Here is a 23,253-nt window from a genome sequence, read left to right as displayed (position 1 = left end):
CTGAGTGTTTTCCCGCCATATGTTTTCGCTCTGTTAAGAATTCAAGCTGTTTAATAGCTTAGCCATTTAAATAATTTACTTTCTATTTAGAGCGGCACTTTTACTTTGGAAACTGCTTCATGCTTTTATTTCAAGTTCTGCATTTTCCGGTTCATGCGTCTGCGGCGTCAATGAAGATGCGAGTATGCCTTGTAAAGAGAATTAAAGACGCTGCACATAGACCGTGAACTTTATTCACGGAGGACAACGTCTGTTAAATGTGTTTTTGTGTCAGTTTTGTTTTTCACACTCAATTTCACAGTTGTTAGCTTGTTTTTTTTTTTTTTTTTTTAATCGGCAACGACTGTTTGTATCATATTAAAATAATTAATGTGAGCAGTGAATGTAGTGGTTTGAAGGGAAATAGCAAACAAATGTTTACTGTATTTGGGTCATAGTTAAAATTATGTGGTTTCGTGTTTAATGAGCTAAACACATTAAAAGGGCTGTGAATGTCGACTATATTTCTGTATGTTACTCACCAGATACTAAATGTGTGTACATGTAGGTACACGAGCCCAAAAAAAAAAGATTTGCTCTTCTGTGCTCTCTAACAGGAGGCCCTGTAGTGGTCAACACATCTGAGATCATTAGTCACAAGTACAATCTTCCACACTTTTATTATTTATACAATATTTTATAACTGTTTGTGATTTTAAATATTCTCTTGCCCATATTTATTGTTCACCTTCAACTGGTTTGATAGCGTTAATAAATATAACATTCTTAGCAAATACTGTGGTTGTTGGGTTGTGCTAAGTATACTTCATGTGCTGTATTTTGTGGGTCAACTGTTTTTTTTTTTTTTTTTTTAATAACTGTTTTTTTTATCTTTATGAATTGGGGGGGTACTGCACATGGTCACTTCGTAATGTAAAATATTTGTATTTACTTTAACTGTTGCTTTCCACATCTAAAAAAAAATATGAACAAATTGGGTGCCATTGCCAGCTTCTCCCAGTCCCAAGAGATCGGACATGTATCCAATGGGTTAACTTACAAGTTTTCCCACATAGGGCCTAGACATTTGTTTGGCGCCGTGCTACTATGAAAGCAAACCTCGTGATTGGTCCAAGGGCCCTGTCCCAGGCGACGTCACTTCTTAAAATGCTGAGTCATATGTCAAATCCGTCTGAGCCGTGAGACAATTAGGCCTAAGTGGCAGGAGGCAACTGGCAAAGTAGAGATTTTGCACGGACAACAACAGCCTGTAGTAATAGGATACAGTTAAGATCTATGAATTATTTACAGTTTACTGCCTCAATCTTTGTAGGCTTACTTCAGTCAAAATACTATAAACGCTAGGGTTAAGGGGACACACATACAATTATGTGATTCTGTTGTGTTGCATGTTGAAGTTATACATTAATATACCACAAAAGGTACAAATGCAGCTTACGAGTAAAACTACAAATAAAAGATTTCAGGCAGCATGTCCATAGAAAAGTGTTCCATATTTATTGCAAAATATTTTTATACAGAAACTAAGAAAACAAACAGAGGAGGAAGAGACAGTAAGGCCAACATCAGAACTCTGAGAGCTGAATTGTACAAACACCAAAAGTAACATTTGCTGCTTTAATATTTTTCTTTTATACATCAACTGATTACTGCTTATGATCACAGCTACCTCCATCATGGGAGATTGAAAGAAAAAAAAAAAACACAAACACCAACATTTTCATCATGTTTTCCATCACAACATAATTGCATTTGCCTGAAAAATCTTCAACAAGAAATTGCAATTTAAATAACCCTTCCGCTTTATTGACAAGAACTCTCTAAACATAAATATGTTTGTGTCCAACGCTCCAAACAACATGGGACTGATTATTGTCTGAAGGCGAGTGTGGAATCATTCCCCACTTTGAGCTCCTTATGAGCTTATAGTCTCCTCCTGTAACTGAGCGTGCTCATAATACTCCTGATTTTGCTCTTCAAAATAACATAAGCGGAAGAGTTTTGACTTTTAGTATGTCACCAAAGCTTTGAAAACCTTAAATTGTGTGCAATGCCTATGCATGTCCTCATGCGATTTGGCACAGACATTGTTCAAAGTAAACCTTACTACAGCATTCTTTTGCCTTCTCTCAACTTTACACATAAAAAAGGTAGGCATCATCCCTACCTTTACATTCAAATTGTACAAATTGAAACATTGGCTCTCCCAAAATGGGGGATTTAAAAAGCCAAACAAATAAAACTTATCAAACAAGAATACAAAATTAAAACCTTCCTCGTCTCTGGAAGTTTCAGAAAATGAATATTAAATAAAGCTTTTTTTTTTTTTTGTCTTCTTCAAATACACTGAAGCCCTTCAAGAAACACATCAAGACAACAGAAAAGTTGGAAAGTACAATCCAGAGCGCCAATGGAGAAAATGGGCTTTTTTTTGTGAAATGACTCCAGCAGGAAGGTAGACAATGTAACAACCTCAGTCATCTTTTGGCCCTTCTATATATATATTACAGCCCATCAGGTGGATCAAAAGCTACATACCCTCCTGCCTGGAGGTGGTATACACAGTAAACACAGTGGATGCTCCCTATTGGGCGGTAAATACACAAACAGTGTGGACGGGTGCTTGTCGAGAGCTTTTTTTCCTTTCTTTTGATGAGGAAAACGTCCATCCATTTTGTTTCACAAACGTTCAATGACTGACATTTGCCATTCTGAGGCAACTCCCGACAAAAACACAATGTAAAGTGGTGATTTAGAACCTTTTATGGATATCACAAGTGCTTTTTGAAAGGTTTGATACCCTGAGTAAGAGGCCATAGGTTTGGGGTGTATTTCAGTAGGATCAAAAACTTTTTTCCCCACCCATCCGAGCAAACGGAAAAAAAGTACAATACAAAGTAATACCGCCTTTCACGCATAAATAAAAATCTGTACTTTACAAAGAAATAAAAACCACAACAATGACAAATCACCCATTAGTGTTACAATATGCATATACTCATGCATTTATTGTATAGTGTGTATTTCCTCCCCCTTGCATACAGGTGAATGAGTGGTTGGGTACTACTGTATATAGAGCGCCCACTGAGGAGACTAATACTGATTACGATTCCCAAATCCAAATGAGAGCTAATGTAATTCACAAGACAGACTGTGGGGCGGGGGGCTCATTCAGTGCAACCGTGGAAATGGAACAGAGGCTGAGCCATACAGAGAAGATGATGGGTAACAGACACACGTCAAAGCAGCAACGTTAGGACAAATGGTTGGGAAGGGGGTAGGGTGGGTTATCTGGTCAACTCAGACAAACAACTGGATGCGTTCGCGAATGGTCTGCCTACAAATGGGGCATGTCTTGAGGGCGGCGCTGCAGTCAATGCAGGAAGCGTGTCCGCACTGGAAGACAAGTTTGATGTGGTTGTCGATGCAGATGGGACAGGTGATGCGCTCCTCCATCTGCCGGTAGCGAGACTGGAGTTGCTCCAGCAGGTTGTGTTGCTCGGAGTTTTCTGTACCGGGGCTGCAGTCTACCTCGGTTTGATCTGATATGGGCAACAACGTCAGCACAAAACAACAAACTCAATGTGGATTAACCATGTCAATTGATACTACTACTGGGAGTGGGAACCTCTTGGTACCTCACGATACGATACGATTTGCGATACAAAGCTCGCGATAACGATCTGACGATACAACGATTATGGATATATTGGTCAGGAAATAATTTTAGGACATTCTACAAACAACTAATAAACAGAAAAACAAGCTTCTGCTGTGAATTGGAATGAGTTGATCACTAGTAGACGTCCAATCCATTTGAACTGGGAGGGTCGCTGCCATCCCTCAACGGATTGAACGTCTATGGCTGTCAGTAGCAGCCAATGCCAGGCAATGAGGTAATTTTGGGCCATTTAAGGTCATTTATATGTTGATTTTCAGTTACTTCCTGTTGATTTTGGGGTATTTTATGGGTCACTTCCTGTTTATTTTTAAGTTATAGAACAGGAACTGACCTGGGAATCACCCAAATGAATAGGCAGTGACTTGAACTCAACAGGAAATGACCTGTAAATGCACTAAAATGAACCGCAAGTGACATGTAAATGCCCTGAAAATCGGACAGAATGACTGAATTTGTGCTGCAACGATTAATCGATTAACTCGAGTATTCGATTAGGAAAAAAATATTCAAATTAAATTTTGTTGCTTCGAGTATTCGTTTAATTAAAGTGACGTTGTAATGGTTTATTTTGAAAGTGTTTGCATTTAGTTTTAAGGATTAGGGTGGATACGCTGCCCTCTGGTCTGCCTCTTTTCACATGGCTGAATCCAACTGCTCCCCATTAAGACTAATGTAAGTTTTTGTTTGAGCTAATGTTTTTCAACGCATTCACAATTTAGTTCATAGGTATATTTAGCGGTTTTTCTGGGAATATGTGTCTGAACCATTTGTTAGGAGAATTGTGAAAAAAACTTTTTATAGCATTTAAGCTAGCAAACTTTTCTATGTAAGTTAGCCAATTGTTCTTTTGTTGTATATAGATCATTTTTTTAAAAAATTATACCGTTTGAGGCTCAGCTCAAGTATTTTAATTTTCTATGTTCCTTATCCAATTACTCAATTATTCGAACTAACTAGTCCATCGATTAATTGACTACTAAAATATTTGATAGCTGCAGCCCTACTGTGAATGCTCCGGTTTCGAATGAACGAACGTTCCCAATCTAAATGGATTGAGCGTCGTGCACCGTCAATGCTGCCTTAGAGTTAACTGAGACACTATTATGGTGGAAGATTTTGGTGGCAACTTGTTGGTTCCTTTTTTATTTATTTATTTTTTCGACATTGACACCTTTTTGAAACGATCTCTCGATTCTTGGCAGAAGCATATTGATAACCTTTTGGGATACAAAGTATCGCGATATATCACCATTTCGATATTTTGCTACACCCCTAGTTACTACAAGATGTGGGTAGAGTAGGCAAAAATTGTACTAAAGTCAGAGTAGCGTTACTTCAAAATAATATTACTCAGGTACAAGTAAAAGTCATCCAAAAAATGTCCTCAAGTACAAGTTCAAAAAAAGTATTTTATGAAAAAACTACTCAAGTACTGAGTAATTACTTATAATATCTTATTCATTTTTAAAACTGTAGAATGTTTTTCTACTCTTAGCATAAGGAAACCTTTTTTTTTTTACATTTAAATTTGTGTTATTTCAAATTAATTTTTTAAAATGTACAGTACTACAATTAGTTGTATTTTTTTTATTTTAATTATATATATGATTATTAAAAACATCTTTATTTGTGTTTTTTTAAATTATTTTAATAATATATTTATAAATGACTTTAAATGAATCATTTAAAATTACATCTTATTTTTTTATTTCCCCCTGGCAAAATATGTGCGAGTCACACTAATGATACACTTTGATGTTAAATTACGGGTCCCAAAATATTGGCGGGCCTTAAATTTGAGATCGTTGTACGAGAATGTCAGCAAGTTTTTCCAGACAAAATTTCCTGCAATGCAGCACAATTTGAAATATAATGAATTTAAGGCCCACGCTGCTTTGATGGAAAACTTGCAAAGTTATCGCCAAAACAAACATTAAAAAAAAATTAAGTTCGCTGAACTTATATGAAGCAGAACTCAACATTTCAAGTTTACTGAACCTATGTTAAACTCAACATTTTAAATAAACAACTTAATGGGAACCTCGGACTTAAAGACTTGTAGGCTCTAATAAAGCCACAATTGTTCCCTTTTATTAAAATATGTTATTAGAAACGCATAAAATATTGCCATTGATTTAAAAATCTATTATATTTAGTACATGTTTTGACCTACAGAGAGCGGCATCTTTTTATACCTGCAATGGACGCTCGGGGTGATGACGTAGATTGTCACTGTCACTCGACGAATACTACCGGGTAACTGCAATTCCTTCTACGCGGCGAAACATCCAACACATGCGCTCATCGGTTAAAAGCGGCGAGTACTCTTACTATTTGTGTTTTTATTGAGTCTTATTACCATTTCATTGCCTCAAAATTATTTTTGCATGTGTTTCCTTCTCATATTTTTAAGCATTTCGTTTTCTTGTGGTAGCTTTAAAGCAGATTGCTGATCTGTTGACCACATTAGTCATATAGAATATTTAAACCACCCTTATTTGATACTACTAAGTTGAAGTATTTTCTTAAGGCATGTTTAGGATGTCGTACCTGTTGTCATCTAAACAAAACAAGCTGAAAGCGCACCGTAGTACTTTTGGTGTCAAATTCGCCTCTTGTAGCGTTTCACCGGTGTAGCACATTTTGGCAGAACAGTTTTTTTTTTCCTACTCTCATCATGTCTCATCCTGTCTTTCTTGTTTATTTTGCTTTAGCTGCTCGTGTTGTGAAATATCGACAGTGCTGTCATGCTCATTAATGTACCTCTCGGTTTCAAATTAAAAGGGCTGAACAGATGACATGTTTATGTTGTTAGAGTCATACATTAGGGCGGCAGCTTAACCATGTGACGTCACTGCCCTGCAACGTCAACAACAATGGCGACCTACTAGTTAAACTAATTTTACAAATTGTATAAAAACGAAAACATGAAGAGGGGTTTCAGTATCAAATTATTTTAACTCATAATAGCATTTATCTTTTAAGAACTACTAGTCTTTCTATCTGTGGATCCCTTTAAGTAAGCAGATATCAACATTTTAAAGTAACCAGACTTACATTTTCATAAAAAGTTGATCCAAGCAGGACTGATTCCGAAGTCATCTCAATGACAGCGCAATGCTTAGACAGCTGAGCTAATCAGCCTGGCTGACAACTAGAGCACTTTTTTAAGGAGTGAGGCGAGAGCTAAGTTCAGAAAACTTAACATTTCAAGTTCTGCCCACTCAGAAATTTATGTTTTGCATCAAAAGTTGATCATTCAAGTTGATACAACTAATTCTATCAAGTTAACAGTGTTAACTTGATAGAATACAGCACACAGAATCAATTTCTTGAACGGGGAAAAAAAGTATTGCTACTTAAAATAATAAGTTAGCATAACTTATTGGAAGTTTTTTTTTTTTTGACAGTGTACTAGACCAAATCCAATGCTTATTTTAGACAATTTATCAAGATACCGGTAAATAAATTTAAGAGCGCGCGGGAACCCTGGATAAAGGCAAATGTCGTCAAGTTTACGGCTACTATCGACTGGCCCGTCTGAAGCCAATTTTTTTGCACGCAAAAATCGACCGAGCAGTGGCTCTTCACTCATGACACTTGTTTTTTGGGCCCTCCTACGTCAACGTAAAACTCCATTAAAATATTTTAAACATTGTGTTTAAAACCAAACAAAAACTGAAAGCATAAGATGGAAATTCTGTCTTATCTGTGTCTTGTCTTTCTTACCTTGCCGAATTTTCTTGGTGATTGTGACTTGGCATTTAATGCATTTCTTCATTCGATGGGCACACTCTGTTCAAGCAAGGAGCACATCAGTAAGACTTTTATTCAACACTGCTGGAGAATTAGCGTGAGCAGTATTGTGTAGTTTTGTGTTCAAAGCAATAATACAAACAATTTGAAGTACTGTATTTTACCTTGAAACAAGCTTCAAATCATGTTACATACAGTGAAGAGCAGAAGTATTTGCACCCCTTGTGATTTTGCAAGTTCACCCACTTAGAAAATAGGTAGAGGTCTGAAATTTCAATCATGGATGCATTTCCACTTATAGAGACATAATCTAAAAAAAAAAAAATCGAACGCACATTGTGTGACTTTTCAGTAATTATTTGTAATATACTGGGATTCATAAGTATTTGTATCATGAGGAAATCAGTGCTAATATTTAGTATAGAAACCTTTGTTTGCAATTACAGAGGTCAGACGCTTTCTGTAGTTCTTCACCAGGTTTTCTAATGTGGAAAAAGGGATTTTGGCCCATACCTCCACACAAATCTTCTCTATATCTGTCAGGTTTCAGGGATGTCGTTGAGAAACACAGTTTCAGCTCCATCCAAAGATTTTCTATTGGACTGAGATCTGGAGACTGGCTAGGCCACTCCAGAACCTTAATATGCTTTTTATGCAGCCACTTCTTGGTCAACCTGACTGTGTGCTTCGGATCATTGTCATGTTGAAAGATTCAGCCACGGCTCATCTTCAAGTCTCTGACTAAAGCAGGAGTCCCCAAACTACGGCCTGCAGGCTCGATGCGGCCCACCTCCACATTTGGTCCAGCCCCCTGAACAATACCAGAGAGCATTTTGAATTTTATTTTATTTTTTTCTCAATAGTGTTATTTATTTCCTGGCCTTTTTCTGTGAAGAACTCAGAGAGGGTTATTTGGTTATTATCTATTTAATTAATAGCAGGCATGAAAATCTCTCACCTTTCGGCGAAATTCGCCATTTTGAAGTCAAAAAGGGCGAATACGTGAATTGCGTAGATCCGAGGAGAAATTCTTTTTGGGAGGGGAGGGGGTTGCGGGAGATTTTATTTAATTATTATTATTATCATCATGTGATTAACTTGGTACATAAACTGAGCACTTCAGAAATCGGTCCTTTAAAAAAGTGACACTTGGACAGTCAGCAAATCCTTCTAGATGCTTCGCTGACGAGAACCAATCATCGGCCCAAACTACGTTCCATTATTCCAATCGCGCGCACTCATGACGTGTACATGGAGTGCTTGGAGAGCCTTTGGTTGCATTGCAAAGCTGCGAAAACAAAAAGCAGGCCTTATCCACACCGGGGCAGACCAGAGCGCAGCATACACACATGCCTGTATTTGCCAGCAGATTGAATTTGGTGAGTAAAGGTTTCAATCGTTTTCACATTTTGCGATATAATAAAGTTACCGCCATTCGTTGCAGCTTGCGTTGAACACTGCCAGAGCTAGCCAAATCTCCCGTGAAAAAAATAGCTCCCGTTACATTGGAGTCAAGCTTGTGTATTTAGTGGTAATATAAACGAAGAAACACACTGTTGAGTCAAATTAAGCGGCATGCTCTCGGATGGAGGGGGGCGCTTCGCATCGCATTGCTCCCGTCGTCCGCCTGAGACGCGTTGTTTTCGGCTGGGACGGCACAACACCGGCCCGACGAGTGGTGGGAATGACTCTTGCTTCTTAAAAGCTTTTCAGAAATACAGGGATCCCTCGTTTTTTGCGGTTAATGGGGACCAGAATCCGCCGCAATAAGATTCTACATTGGAAAAAAAGATATATATATATATATATAAGATTTTTTTTCACTTTTTTCCCCTAAAGTATCATTTATAAATGGGTTTTAAGCACTTCAAAATGTAAGAATTATCATAAGTTTTAAACATGTTACTGCCCCACCAAATTATTTTTAAACAAGAATAAAGTTGTAAGAAAATGCTTGGCTTTATTAAATGCTTCATGGTGAGTCTACCCAAACCCTCTCAGGCTGCTCGGTGATTGACACATGTGCAAACCTTTTCTATGATTGAATTTTTTTTTTTTTAATATGAGTTTTTTTTGTTTTTGTTTTTTAACATTTTTTTTGTTTGAAGCAACTTATTTTTTGATTGAATAATAAAGACACAAATATCCTAGCTAAAATGTGGCCCAAACGCAAAACAACATTACTTGTATGGAAAAAGTTGTTTCAATCAAGAAAAAGTTTTCAAATGCTTTTTTTGTCTCAAATCTATTTTTACAATCAAAAACTTTTTTTTTTATTGAAGTGACTTTTTTGGGATTAAAAATATATATTTTGATTGAAGCAACTTTGTTTTTTGATTGAATAATAAAGACTCAAATCTACCTCCATCGTTATTGAGAGAGAAAGAAATTAAAAAAGCTTTAAAACTAAAAGCCACCGGGGAGTCTGATTTTTTTTTTTCATTACATAGACATGCCTCGTAAGGAAAGGAGATTGAGGGATAAAAAAAAGGAGTTGGATGAGGCTGCTGAAGGCAGTGGATACCTCATCAGCTGGGTGAATAGCAGACTTGGTAAGAATAAGTTTGCAAGGATAGTCGGGTATAAAATACAATTATAAACACAATTACAATGTCATTGCTTTATTAATCATTAGGTGCTAGAGTTGTTAAGTATAGATAATAATGAAATAATAGTTATGAGAAAACTGTGCTGTTGGTGGCTCAGTGACCATCTGATGTGGTTTGTTCTCAGATGAACAAGTTGAGGAAGGAAGTTTTGATGCAGAGGTTGAAGAAAAGAGGCAGACTGACTGAGTCACAGCCAGAAAGTGTTGATGACAGTGTTGATTTCTATTCACTGTTGCCCCCTCCCAATTAAAGTATGTCACAGTCGCAGCCAATTATTATCTAAAGCTGGTTAAAATTGAAGTTATGTTGTTTTAAGGTGTATCAAATACTTGTTCATGTCCCCCTTTTGTTCTACGACCACCCGCCCCTCCACCGGTCTTTGCACGGCCCTGCTGAAACGGTGTGGGTCGACAGAGCTCAATATTTTGTTGGGTTGTACAGTGTACCGGAACATACTTCCTCCACACCCTTCTCACCTTTTTAACCCCTGACCCATTTTCATGCCTGTAATAGTGTTATTATTATTTAATTATATTATATTATATTATATTATATTATAATTTTTATTTTGTTCACTTTTGTTGGCACCTAACGATTCGATTACGATTACGATTCAGAGGCTCCGATTCGATTATAAAACGATTATTGATGCACCCCACTCCTTTTATTTTTTTATTTTATTTTATTTTTTTTTTTTTTTATTTGTTTTGTACATTAGTTCCAAAATTGTTCAAAAATCCTCTCAGGCTAAACCAAACTACTATTTCAGTATCAAGTTAACATATAGCAGTAAACAAATATACAAAAATAATAGTAAATAAAAAACTCCAGTCCGCATTCTATATCAGCAGCTTTAAACTACTTTCAATTAATTTAATGTTGTGAATCAACCGTTAAAGTTGTTAAAATTGCTCCTATTATTCCATAATTTCTCTTTTGTCTACTTTCAACATGTGAAAGTTTTAAAACTATTTTAAAGATTCAAGTCAATATTTTACCGATTTAGGAGTATTTTAGATAAAAAGTTAATTAGGTTCGCTTGGAAGGTTCGCAACAACAGCCTTGCAGGGAAGTGTACTGCTTTAAGATGACGGCCGTTACTAACGCCCACATCTAGTTTTTTGTAGATGTGCTGGTAACGATACCGAAGCTATAATGCATCTAGTTCTATATAAATGATATCTACCGTAACATAATGTGGCTTGTAGCAGCTTTTCGGCAGCAGTCAGGTATGTTTTTTTTTTTGTTTGTTTTTTTTTTATCTCGTGGCATGAGTTGAGCTAGAGCCTTGAGTTGAGCATTGGCGTTATCCGAGGGGCCGGGTAATGAGAAGCATGATGTTTAGCTACTCTCGCTCCGTCCCTAATCGCGTACCGAAGACCGCGTGGCGCGCTGAGTGTGTCGTACTTCTGCTTTACTTGGCATATTTCAATAATCGGAATTTGGATGTTTGTGAATCGTTCTCGAATCTTCCACGGCCGAATCGCGAATAAGCTAAGAATCCGAAATTTTGCACACCTCTAGTTATGTGGCCCTCACAGGAAAAAGTTTGGGGACCCCTGGACTAAAGGAAGCAGCTCAAAATCTAACAATACATTTCACCATTCATCTTCTGCTTTATACAGTACAGTCATCCTGTCCCCTTAGCCTTTCCAGCTTTGTGAAGCTCAACACATTTTTCTCTGGTGTCTTTCGAAAGCTCTCTGGTCTTGCCCATGGTAGCAGTTGGACTATGACTGACAGTGGGGTGCAAAGGTGACTATAGACCCTACCCACGTGACGTCACAACTCCGCTCTCCTGAATGGTACCGTCCAATTGTCCGTCAAAACATAGTGTTAACCTGTTACCGCTACGTACATTCCTCCTATTTACAGCGTGTTTTTCTGCTCCTTAACATTAATAATCAAAATGGTGAAGGCGTGTGTGGCTGTTGGTTGCACTAACAGAGAAGATGGAAGGAGAGACTTGAAGTTTTACCGTATTCCGAGGGATCCAAAGAGGAGATCGAAATGGACGGCTGCAATTCGACGTGAAAACTGGGCACCAAAAAATCACCACAGACTATGTAGTAGTCATTTTATATCCGGTAAGATGCATTTAAGATATACTTAGAGGGTTTTGGGCTGACAAATAACCACAATTAAGATCATTGCTAGGCTAATCGCCGACAACATACACGTATGTATGTAGTGAGAGTGCTATCGCTAAACCATATAAACATTAAAAGCTTTAACTCCATTGACAAACGACATGAAATACATTAGACTTGACAGTGGATGTTAGCAATAACAAAAGATTTTGAATTGAAAATTTCGTAACTCACCTTTCCAAGCACAAGATAGATTCCTGCCGAATTTTCGTGGACGAGGACCTGTTTCACTCAACCAGCAACGAAGTATTTATAAGCCTCCAAGCTCTTGAAGTTTTTCAAATTTTCGTGAGAATAGGCTGATTTTGTGTGGACAAGATAATTGTAAATATCAGCGTAGCAGATGTCAGGCAGACAGGGCGAAGACAGTGGGTCGAAAAACATCGATTTGGGCATCAAATATGGATCTGGCGACTGTATAGAACGAAGCTTTTCCACATAACGCCTTTTATGCAACACATCCAGTGAGTTTACGGCATCAGAAAGCACCGTGTCTTCCATGAAATGCATTTTAAATTCCTCGATCAATTGAAACCAATGCTAATACAGAGACAAAATGACGGACAAGTGGGCGGAACCATACAGCGAGCACGTGGTTTTGTGACGTCGGTGGGTAGGGTCTATATTGAGCTCAAACGGGTGGGTGGTTACTCATGGGGTAAAGGTGGACTGACACCTCTTTGAGTGTCATAATTATTGCTGTTTCTCAGGGGTACAAATACTTATGAAAACCAGTAAATTACAAATAAACTATTTAAATAAACATACAATGTCGTTTCTGGATTTTTTTTTTAGATTGTTTTTATAAGATCCATCTATGATTGAAATTTCAGACCGCTACCTACTTACCAAGTGGGTGAACTTGCAAAATCACAAAGGGTACAAATACTTCTGCTCCTCACTGTATCTATAGATACAGTTTTAATGATCAAGCTGTGCAAAACATTACAGAGGGTTTAGAGGCCAACTACTGGTTAAAAATCGACGACAGCATGAATTTCCAACAGCAAAAAATTACCTTCACATGCCACACTATGCTGGCAGGGGCTAAAAAGAACTAGCAGCGCCAGCTCAGAGCAGATGAGGCATTCACTGGGCCCCGGTGGCGTAGGAAGAACCAGATTGGTCATGGTGTTGGGTGTAGTGTGAACACGTCGAAGGTTAGCTGCACTCGGACCTTGGCCGCATGTTATGGCCTGAAGGCGTTGCAATCTAGGAGACAACAATGCACAAACCTTGTGAAGCCAGCAGCTTTTAACGATGGCGCCGGATTTTTCCAGACACGCACCTGTGCTTCTCCGAGAAGCTTTTGATGAGCTGCAGCATGGTGCTGTCTGCCACTAGGTCCAGGGGGCTCTTCCCCTTGTGGTTGGCATAGCTAATGTCAGCCCCCTCCTGCGCGAGGAAGCAAGCGATCGCCGCTCCAACACTGAGCTCAGTATTCCCGAGAAGGCCCGAAGCATTGAGCTGGGAGGACACGTGATGAAGGCAAGCGGGTGTGTGAAAGAAAAAGAACAGACAAGACGACCTTGTGAGAAAATGCTGGATGAAAATACAAAAATAGGAGCGACTAGCAGTGAATGATCATGTTTAATGTCCATGGAAGAGCTGAAAAATGATCATCTATCCCAGACTATGAGCTAAGCGCGCAGCCTAACGTGAAAATCTAATATTCAAGTTCTAAGTATTATGTGTGTGTGTGTCTGTAGAGATGGACAGTAATTCTAAATTATGTATTTAAAATATGTATTCCGATTACAAAAACATGTTCTGCAATTTTTAACAGGATTTACAATGGCCATCATATTTTGTATCAAGTTACTGCGCTTCAATTTCAGATATATTGGTAATTTCAAACTACATTTATGAAAAAAACTTCCTGTGAGACTTTTTTACAGATGATCCCGAAGTTTTAGAGATATTTGAATAACTTAATTACTTTGCTGATCTAAGGAAAGACTTGACTTGTAAGGACTCATACGCCTTCATTAATTGAAAGATTCAACAGAACACGATTATTCCTTCATTTTCTCCAGTTGGGTGTTATTTTCATTTGCTGAACTTTTTGTTAGAATCAGGTGTTTACATACAGTAGTATGTGAGATCATTTATCTGAGATGAGTGGATTTTGAATAGGTGTCCCATAGAAAAGTTTTACCAATAGGAACTCTGCCTTTGGGAAGAATGTATTTTACGGTATTTGGGAATACAAAATCAAGGGTTGTGTTTTTTATATTTAAATTGTGTAGTTAGCTTTGACAAGTTCAAACTAGGTATCTTGCATTGTTTTTGGAATTACATTCACTGATTCCCCCCCCCCCCCCCCCCCCCCCCCTCACACCCGTATGGGTGTGCACTTTTGTCAGGATGTTGATCAGTGCTGCAATGTTTGCAATCCCTGGGACTAGAAAGGACATTCTTCATTGTTGGAATGACATCTACACTAACTCATGCGGAAGTGTATAAAGTTTATAATGTGCCTCACAGAGCAAGTACTGAGGTTCTCTTATAAGCTCTGCTGTCAAAGCATCCATCCGTTCATTTTCTATAGCGGCCTCATTAAGGGCGTACATTTGGTAACTGGGTCTATGCCGGCTAGCTTCAAGTAGGGTAGAACTTTGACAGGTTCTCAGCCAATTGCAGGGCACAGAGTGTGTAGAGAAACATCATTCAGGCTCACATTCACACAATTACGTAGACAACATAACAGGTTAACATTCCTGAGCACTTGAAAGTATGCAGTGGTTTTAGAGATTTTGTTACAGCAGATAATAGAAATGATTACAGCTGAAACGATTACTCGAATAATTCGAGTAACTCAATTTTAAAAAATTGATCGAGGAATTTTCTCCGCTTCGAGGAATCGTTTAATTTTGCCAGCTCTAAGCATGAAGTTTTGCCCGGACTACTTTTAATCAGGCACAATGCACTGACGTCACGTGCATAGAAGAAGAAGGGAGAGGCGGCAGATATATTTGGTTTCAACCACGCGTTGATATAGCGGTAACGACGAAGAAGCAGACAAAAGCAAAGAGAAAGGCACCAAGAAAAAGCAGAAAATGTCAAAAGTGTAGGAGCATTTCAAGCTGGAAACCAAAGTGAACACTGTTTCACGTATTCACTGTAAGACAATGCTTGCATAACACTACCCCTGCCGGGCCCCGGCTACCCGCAGCCCCACAGATGCTTCCGCACCCCAGGCTGGACCCCGCGACCAATGACCGCCCCCGAAACCCAGGCCGGGCACCACTGCGCGACCCCCCAGTCCCTGCTCCACTTAAGGCATCACGTTTACTCCAAGAGGAGCAATACTCGGGACAAGGTAAAATTAAGTTAACGTAGCGCTAATAAATAGGATTAACGTTACTGTACCTTGCTAACGTAACATTAGCCCTCCGGAGGGCTAGGTTTCTATTAAGTATGACTACTGTCGATGTGTGGCTAACATGTCTTTCATACAGGCTTTATTTAATCTGTAAAAACACAGCGCTGTTGAGTGAAGAGGATGCAAAATAAAAACATAATAACGCTAACTGTCAATTTTAGCTCAGTAGTCATTTGCCACGTTTACATGGAGCCAAATATTCCAATCACAATCGGAATATTTGTTCAAACCGAATAAATGTGTTCCATATAAACACCTCATTCGGAATGAACAGGCCCAAACCGAATGGAATTTCATTCCGATTCACAGGGTGGAATATTCCTTTTCCCAAACCGATTAGAAGTAAAATTATATCATGTAAACAGGGAAGCGGAATGGTGTCTGGTTGCGTTCTTTCTGCGAATGCTCCGTACTGACGTGGTGACGTCACTCGGTGACGTAAGTAACGTCACTTGCAACATGGCTTCCAAGCACACGCACAGCGCACCCACACAACTTTTTAAATGAACGGCGTATCATTCTGAAGTTTTGTTTTCACTCGAAAAGTTAAAACAGCAGCTGATCTGACGATCGATCTCCATGTTTTGCAACGTGACGCTTTGTTTTGATTAATCTGCGCATGTCAGACGGCAGTTGTCAAACGTCCTTTCGGAATAAAGGCAGTCACATGTAAACGCTGGATCGGAATAGATGAAGTGACATGTAAACAGCTGATGTGCAATTTCCATTCGGAATGATTTGAATCGGTATGAATAAAAGTCAGCATGTAAACCTGGCTAGTGATGGATGAAACACCATGTAGCACTGCTGCCTAATGTGCTCCAATACAGCAGGTATCATATATTTATTTTGAACACTGTTAAAAACTCAAAATCCTATCAGGACTTACAATTTAGACTTAAACGTAACTTAAAAATTGCTTGACACAAATGGATATTCAATTGAAACACGCGGGAAAAATACCTAAGTTTTAGGTTAGTATATCAAGCGTAATGACATTTTTAGGTAAGAAATAAGAGGGGTTTTTTTTCTTATTAGATCTATAAGTTTTTTTAGTTAAAGCAGTGATTTTTTTTTCTAGTCACATCTGAGATGCAGTTGTTGGCTGTTTCAGCAATGCACATCTAAAATAAAGACAATGATGGTCTAAAAATGGTTCAATATTAGGTGAAATAGCTTGTTTTTTTCATGTATATTTATAATTGCTCTTTACCTAAAAAAATGTCTTATCCGATTAATCGATGGAATTTTCAATAGAATACTTGATTACTAAAATATTCGTTAGCTGCAGCCCTAGAAACAATAAAATTCATCATGCCAATCGTGGACAAGCAAAAAATGAAACAACTAAAAATCGCTCAATGTAAAATCTTCACATCGTACAGGACTCACAAGTGTCTAATTGCCTCTGAGGACAGAAAAGAGCACAAGACTTCTTTTAGATGTCACAGATAGATTGAGTGGGCTTTCCACAACGCGAATAAAGATATCCCCCAGGGAGACACAATGTGATGTTTCTCTGTCTGTACTCAACCACAGGCAATAATCAGCGCTCCATCTTGGTTTTAAATATAGATGTTAGCACATTCCATTTTCAGGCCTATCACCCATCAGCAGTTTCTGTAGCTAAACCATGTTCGCTTTAAAATTAAAGCTGAAATGTGAGCTTGAAGACAGTCATTTGTCCACTGAAAACATTGTAGCTTGGAAACGTCTCAGCACTTTTGTTAGAACAGAACATTCCTTATCTTGCTCTGTTTGTACGATAAACACAATTCCTATCCCTTTCTTCTGAACTACAAGCACCTGCCTCACCCCTTTCTTCAATTTGTTTTGCTAGACTGAGACAACAAGCCAAAGTCTCAACATTCCATGACTGGTTTTTGTTAAGTCTATTTGCATCTTTTCCACCTTATGGAAAAAACATATAAATCTACATTTGTATCAATAGTTGTAATTTATATATATATATTTTTTTAATTATAGCAAGACAACACTATAACCAATGTAGACATTCAATGTGCATTTAGTCACCCTTGACAGCCTACTGTCATCCAAGGTAAAAATGTTACTTTAATGTGCTGTAGAAATGTACCAAGTGCCTGAAAAATAGGCTATACCTCCCTTTTAAGGTACATTTTAGACCTTGATTACCTAGCTAATAACACCCATTGACGATGCATTGAATTTTTTTTTTTTTGAGGAAGGCTTCAAAAAATTCTTGCCCAACTCAAAAAACTCAAATATGCAGGGCTCCAAAACTCCACAGTTTGCATTCCATTAGATCTACCATGAAATCTTCATCTTTTAACAACCAAAATCAATAAGAACTGCTGTTTACATGCAGGATACATACTGTATTGCTGTCGCCATATTGCTCATTTCACAGAGCATCCATACACCACTAGGCACCTTTTCACTCTGCGTCCCCATCACTTACCCTGGAATAGAGCGACGTGGAGGCACAGCCCTCACTGGTGTCGTCTGTGCTTGTGCTGCTGCTGCTACTTCCCACAGGAGGGCTCAGCATCACGTTGGCAAGCTGTGGTCGCAACAGGGCCACGTGCATGGCGGTGTCACCATCCTCATCCTCCATGTTTACATCAGCGCCTTCCACCACCAGAAGCTGGATCAGATCAGTGTGGCCCTGCGTCACCGCCAGCTGCAGCGGCGTTTGGTTGCGGTTGTTGCGAATGTTGATGTCACACCGTCCCTGTGGGGGATCAAAAGCCTCATGAGGTTGCAACAACACAACTTAAACTGAAAGGTTGTAAAACAATGTTTCACCTCCTTAATGAGGATCTCAGTGACATCACGGTGATTATTGAGAGAGGCCAGATGCAAGGCGGAGAAGCCGTCCTCCTTTTTAACGTCCACCAGCTGTCGTGCTCGGCCCAGAATTTTCTCGGTGGCCCTGTCACGAGATGTAACAAGCTTCAGGTAAAATCAATCCTTGACTGAGTGTGACTGTCTGGCAATTGCCTGTGCAACACTGGTTACACTTTATTTGGATTAAAAACCTGACCAGAATAAAAAAGCTTTATGTACACACCCCATTCGGAATATTCTAACACGAGCCAACCTATTCCGATCAGGATACTATTCCAAACAGGAGGGGTGGCTTATGTCGACTGATAATCCAATTGGCGCACATGATAACTTTATTCCAAAATTTTGGAACAAACGGTCCTTACCTGTGATATCACTATATGAGTTTCTTCTATTCCCAGAAGCTAGTAGAAGCAGAGCGAACGGAAGACACTGTAGGCGCAACTTGCGCAAGACTAAATCGGTCTCCATCCGAGAAAAACACGTTGCTGGAGATGTTAAAAGATCTTAAAATTGTTGAAAGACTTGATGGTAGAAAAACGGGGAAAATTACAGAAAATATCACCAACGATTAATGTTTAAATGGAAGTTTTGTGGGATGGAAGGCAGTACGGCTTCCCCTTCTACTACTCTTTCTGGTACATTTGGTCATTGTACCTCAACACACTGTGGGAAAGATGAGCGTTACCACATTGGCAATTACAAGAAAGTACTTTTCATGTGCTTTTGTTGTGGTAGAAAAAATAACATGGCAGACATGGACTTCATTTTGGTTTGTTGCTTTTAAACCTATTAATTTATCTATTAATTCTCATTAATATATAAATAGTACATTTTTGTAACTGAACATTTTAGAGAATACTTGCTTAAAAATATGATTTTTATACATGTGTACAGTATACTGCTATTATAATGGCATATATATATACACACAGTGGGGAGAACAAGTATTTGATACACAGTCAATGGGAAAACCCATTGGCAGTGTATCAAATACTTGTTCTCCCCACTGTATATATATATATATATATATATATATATATATATATATATATATATATAACTTGCAAATTGACGATAAATCTTCTTTTAAAACTTGGCTTCTAACCATATTTACCATAATCACGACACTACATAAAGGAAGCATCAATCTGCGCACATTAAATAATTTGTTCCGACAGAGGTTGTTAAGCATGAACACGCAAGTCCTAATATATTTTTAAGAAAGTGTTTGTAATGACTGGAAACCTTCAATTTTCACTCATTATAAGTGATCCAAGTGTGACCTTTATTGTAGTTAAAAATTACACTAATCCAATCGATACTATCAGGTTTGAAAGAAAATAAATGTGGAGGTCATTGAAATGCAAGTGTCAAATTTGCTGATGTCGTCTTTGAACAGGAGCATGCAAAAATGATGGAGGCTAAAGATTGACCCTTGATGAACACCAGATGAAAGGTGGTCTGATTCTGATCAACTGTTAACTATTGACAAAAACACACACTAAAGCAGTACTTCTCAAATAGTGGGGGATGCCGGGGTCGGCGCATGTGACCTCGGGGAACATACTTTTTTGCCGTACTAGAATAAAGTGTACTTGCACATCTACTCAGTCGGTGGCAGTGGCGTTCTCATTTTCAGAGTGTGCGCAGTAGTTTTGAACCGAACAAGAGTCCACGGCAAAGACATATGAAAAGCTGTGTGCCGTTTTCGGGTCAGGCTCACGCAGCAACCCACTGTTTTCTCCAGTTCACACGTGTCCGCCGGAGAAGCTCCATGTTCGGCTTAGGAGCGTCAACCGACCGCCCTGACCTCCGGTTCTCCCCCGGCCGCCAGGAATTCGTTGTTTTTGGGCCATTTGGCTTTGAATTTTAATACAGTGGAAGACGAGGAAAGACCACTCTGTTTACTGTGTTCAAAAAGTTTGTAGCAGACAACGGGAAGCCAAATTAATTAAGACGTCACTAGACATTAGACCCCAATCTAGTTGATAAGCAGCTTGATTGTTTTCCAGCGAAAACTAGGGTTGGGAATCTCTGGCATGAAGCCGATTCGAAATGTATCTACATACGCAGGTTACGATTCGATTAAAAAAAACGATACATAAAGTATGCTTTACCACTGGTATAACTGGGGGAATAAAAACATGGCATTTTAGACAGAGAGGTCTATAATCATTACTTTAACCTTATACACAGCAAAGTCATTCACTTATGCCTGTGCTTCCACATTTTTTTATTCCTCATTACTGTCTATATCTTTTTTGAAGGGCAGATTTTTCTTGAGGAAGATAAACATGAACATGTGGATCAGTTTAAGTAGACTGCGTTTCATGGAAACAATATGCCGCCCTTTCCACCATTGTAGTGGGTTATTTTTCAGGGTTAAAAACTCACGATCTCTGTACCGCTTCACACTTCACACTAGCTCTGTCCCATGCGAACAGATCTGGCTGCCTTCGTCACTTCAAGGTCTGACTTTTGTTTTCCGGGGTGCGTTGAAAATCAATCGCTGCACGTCGCTGGTGTGGTGCGCAAACTGTCCATTGTTTTAGCATGTTGCTTCGTTGCCACTACTAGTTTCATTTTGGGCTGTGAAGAAAACGCTACGGAGCGTGCCTTACAGTGGTTTTGTTAGCTCTCGGGGTGTTATGACACGCCCGTGACGATTGGGTAATGACGGCAACTACTAGCGGTTCTGCCGAAATGAATGGGAAGTTGAGGCAACCCCGACGGCGGTCACAATCTAAGTGCGCTGTGTAGTGAATGACACAAGCGCAGCATGTGAGGTAAAAGCTAAATTATTATCATATTAAACAATGCATTGAACTAGGCATTAGAAGCCGATTCTTTATGCTCGCGATAGCCGAATTCTATCTCTACTATCGGTTCATTGAATATTTAATGGCTAATTACTGTCGAATGGTAACTACTATCGATAGAGCTGTATCTCTCACCTGTAAAACTGGATATCCGGTCGTATCGGTTTATCGTTCTCAAGTTTAGCAAAAACGTGCCGAATATTGCCAACAATCGTCCCGCTTTATCAGTGTTATATCAGTAAACCAGCGAGCACTCTTTAGCACTCTCAGTGCTAAATAACCCCACACCATTGCAAAGTAGCTGATACTGCAAGAGCAGCAAAAAAAAAAACGGTCCTTCTGTTCGATGACACTGTCGTTTTTGTTCTATTCATTTTTGTTTATTCGGTCAAATTATTGGCATATTGTCCTCATGAGTTAATGTTGCTAATCAATTTGAATTTATTATGCTTTATTGATATTATTAAGTTTTATTTTTCAGTATCAAATGGTCAAAAATGTACCTTTAGTGTATTTTTACAGTTTGGATGGGACTTTTTTTTTTTATTCAGGCAAATTGATGCACTTGAAGTCTTTTCTGTTACAAACAAAACAAAGTTTAAAAAATTATACGTTATTGTAAGTTCATCCATGTTACTTTTTTCTTAAAAAAAGGACACAATGTTAGGCAGTGGTGTACTTATAATAATTTTATAGATAAATGACACTATTTACAGTGGCGACAGAGTTTGGAGGGCGCAAAACATTTACAGTACGTCTTCCTGGGGGGGAAGACCTACTAGTACTGGGCTGTAAAATTAAATCCTTTTGGTCCATTCTGAGGACTAGAAAAGCTTAACGAGATTCTTGGGAGCCATGTTTTCTCTTTAAAAAGACTGGCTGAGATAATGTTCCCATTACAATGTAAATGTTTCCACAAGTATACCACTTAAGAACATGAGCCGCTTTTTTTTATATGCATGAAGGCACCAGTTATTGCATTTTAACTAGTGCATAAACAACTCTCAGTGTAATTTGAAGTAAAGAACCTGACATAAAGCTAACATGCTTATGTAGTATGAAATCGCAAACCATTTGACGTTTTGAATTGTGATGGGAGAAGGACGGCAAGCAAATGTGTGCTGGAAGTCATTCGTGCCTCCAATGCAATATTGTCTCTATACATCTGTGTATCAGTTGACATTTGTGATATTGGTCCATGTATACCACTGTTCACCCTGGACCATGGGTCACATGGACTACCAGTAGCCAGCAGTCCTTTCTAAAAATAGCTCCAGAATGATGGGACATTGTTATTTCCTACAATTGCTGGAGCAGTTATAGCTTGAAAACGGACTTTGTAGTGCAACATATCACCGGTGTTAGGAGTCTTAAGTGTTACAAATGTTCTCTTAATTAAAGGGTAACCATACAGTTGTGATTGTTTCAACATGCAATTAAAGGTAAGTTAGGGCAAATCTGTATTAGCATAAGTACTCGTATCTCCTTAACTCATTGGCTGCAACTGATGGTGATAGACAAACCAGAGCTGCTGTAAACATGTACTGTTTTTACATTAACCTTACTGTAACTTTGGCATAATACCACTTAAACCACTGAAAAATAGAAAACAAATCACACACTCTTCTTCTGTTGTTGGAATGGCTTTCATGTTATTGGCTACCATTCACTGTGATCAGCTTCTGTTGTTGGAATGGCTTTTATGTTATTGGCTGCCATTCACAGTGATCATTCGATTCCTGCCAACCCTCCCAGCCCAAATGGATTGGACTTCTAACCCCATTAATAACAATGAAACGTGATCATTCCATGTCAGCTATCCCTGTTCAAACGGATTTAATGGTTTATCCCTGTCAATGGCAGCGAATGAGGAATTAATCAGAACTCAAGAAGAAGCATTCAGTTTTAAACAGATAGGCAACACCCTTGCCAATACTGCCAGTGGTCAGTGGAGTCCCCTCTGTCATTTTTGTTATGTGTTCATGAATATGCAACGACATTGTTGGGTTACTATTTGCTA

At 38.7% G+C, this 23,253-nt stretch overlaps 1 protein-coding gene across 4 annotated transcripts in view; it reads right to left on the bottom strand.

The window, feature by feature from the left end:
* Positions 1–368: 368 nt before the first annotated feature.
* Positions 369–23,253, bottom strand: part of mib2 (MIB E3 ubiquitin protein ligase 2) — a 91,691-nt gene continuing 68,806 nt past the window's right edge. For 2 of the 4 annotated variants that reach the window (XM_057858872.1, XM_057858865.1), the window contains exons 14-19: positions 18,370–18,496; positions 18,023–18,295; positions 13,486–13,664; positions 13,216–13,409; positions 7,412–7,477; positions 370–3,542 (exon numbers count right to left, since the gene is read on the bottom strand). In XM_057858872.1, coding sequence (XP_057714855.1) covers positions 3,301–3,542; positions 7,412–7,477; positions 13,216–13,409; positions 13,486–13,664; positions 18,023–18,295; positions 18,370–18,496 — 1,081 coding nt within the window. In that variant the 3' untranslated portion in view covers positions 370–3,300. Of the gene's footprint in view, positions 3,543–7,411; positions 7,478–13,215; positions 13,410–13,485; positions 13,665–18,022; positions 18,296–18,369; positions 18,497–23,253 lie in introns of all 4 variants that reach the window. The other 2 variants (XM_057858855.1, XM_057858881.1) reach the window with 2 other exon arrangements.

Source organism: Corythoichthys intestinalis, chromosome 2, assembly GCF_030265065.1.
Source record: "Corythoichthys intestinalis isolate RoL2023-P3 chromosome 2, ASM3026506v1, whole genome shotgun sequence".
Taxonomy (NCBI): Eukaryota; Metazoa; Chordata; class Actinopteri; order Syngnathiformes; family Syngnathidae; genus Corythoichthys; species Corythoichthys intestinalis.
This window is presented reverse-complemented; position numbering and strand designations above follow the sequence as displayed.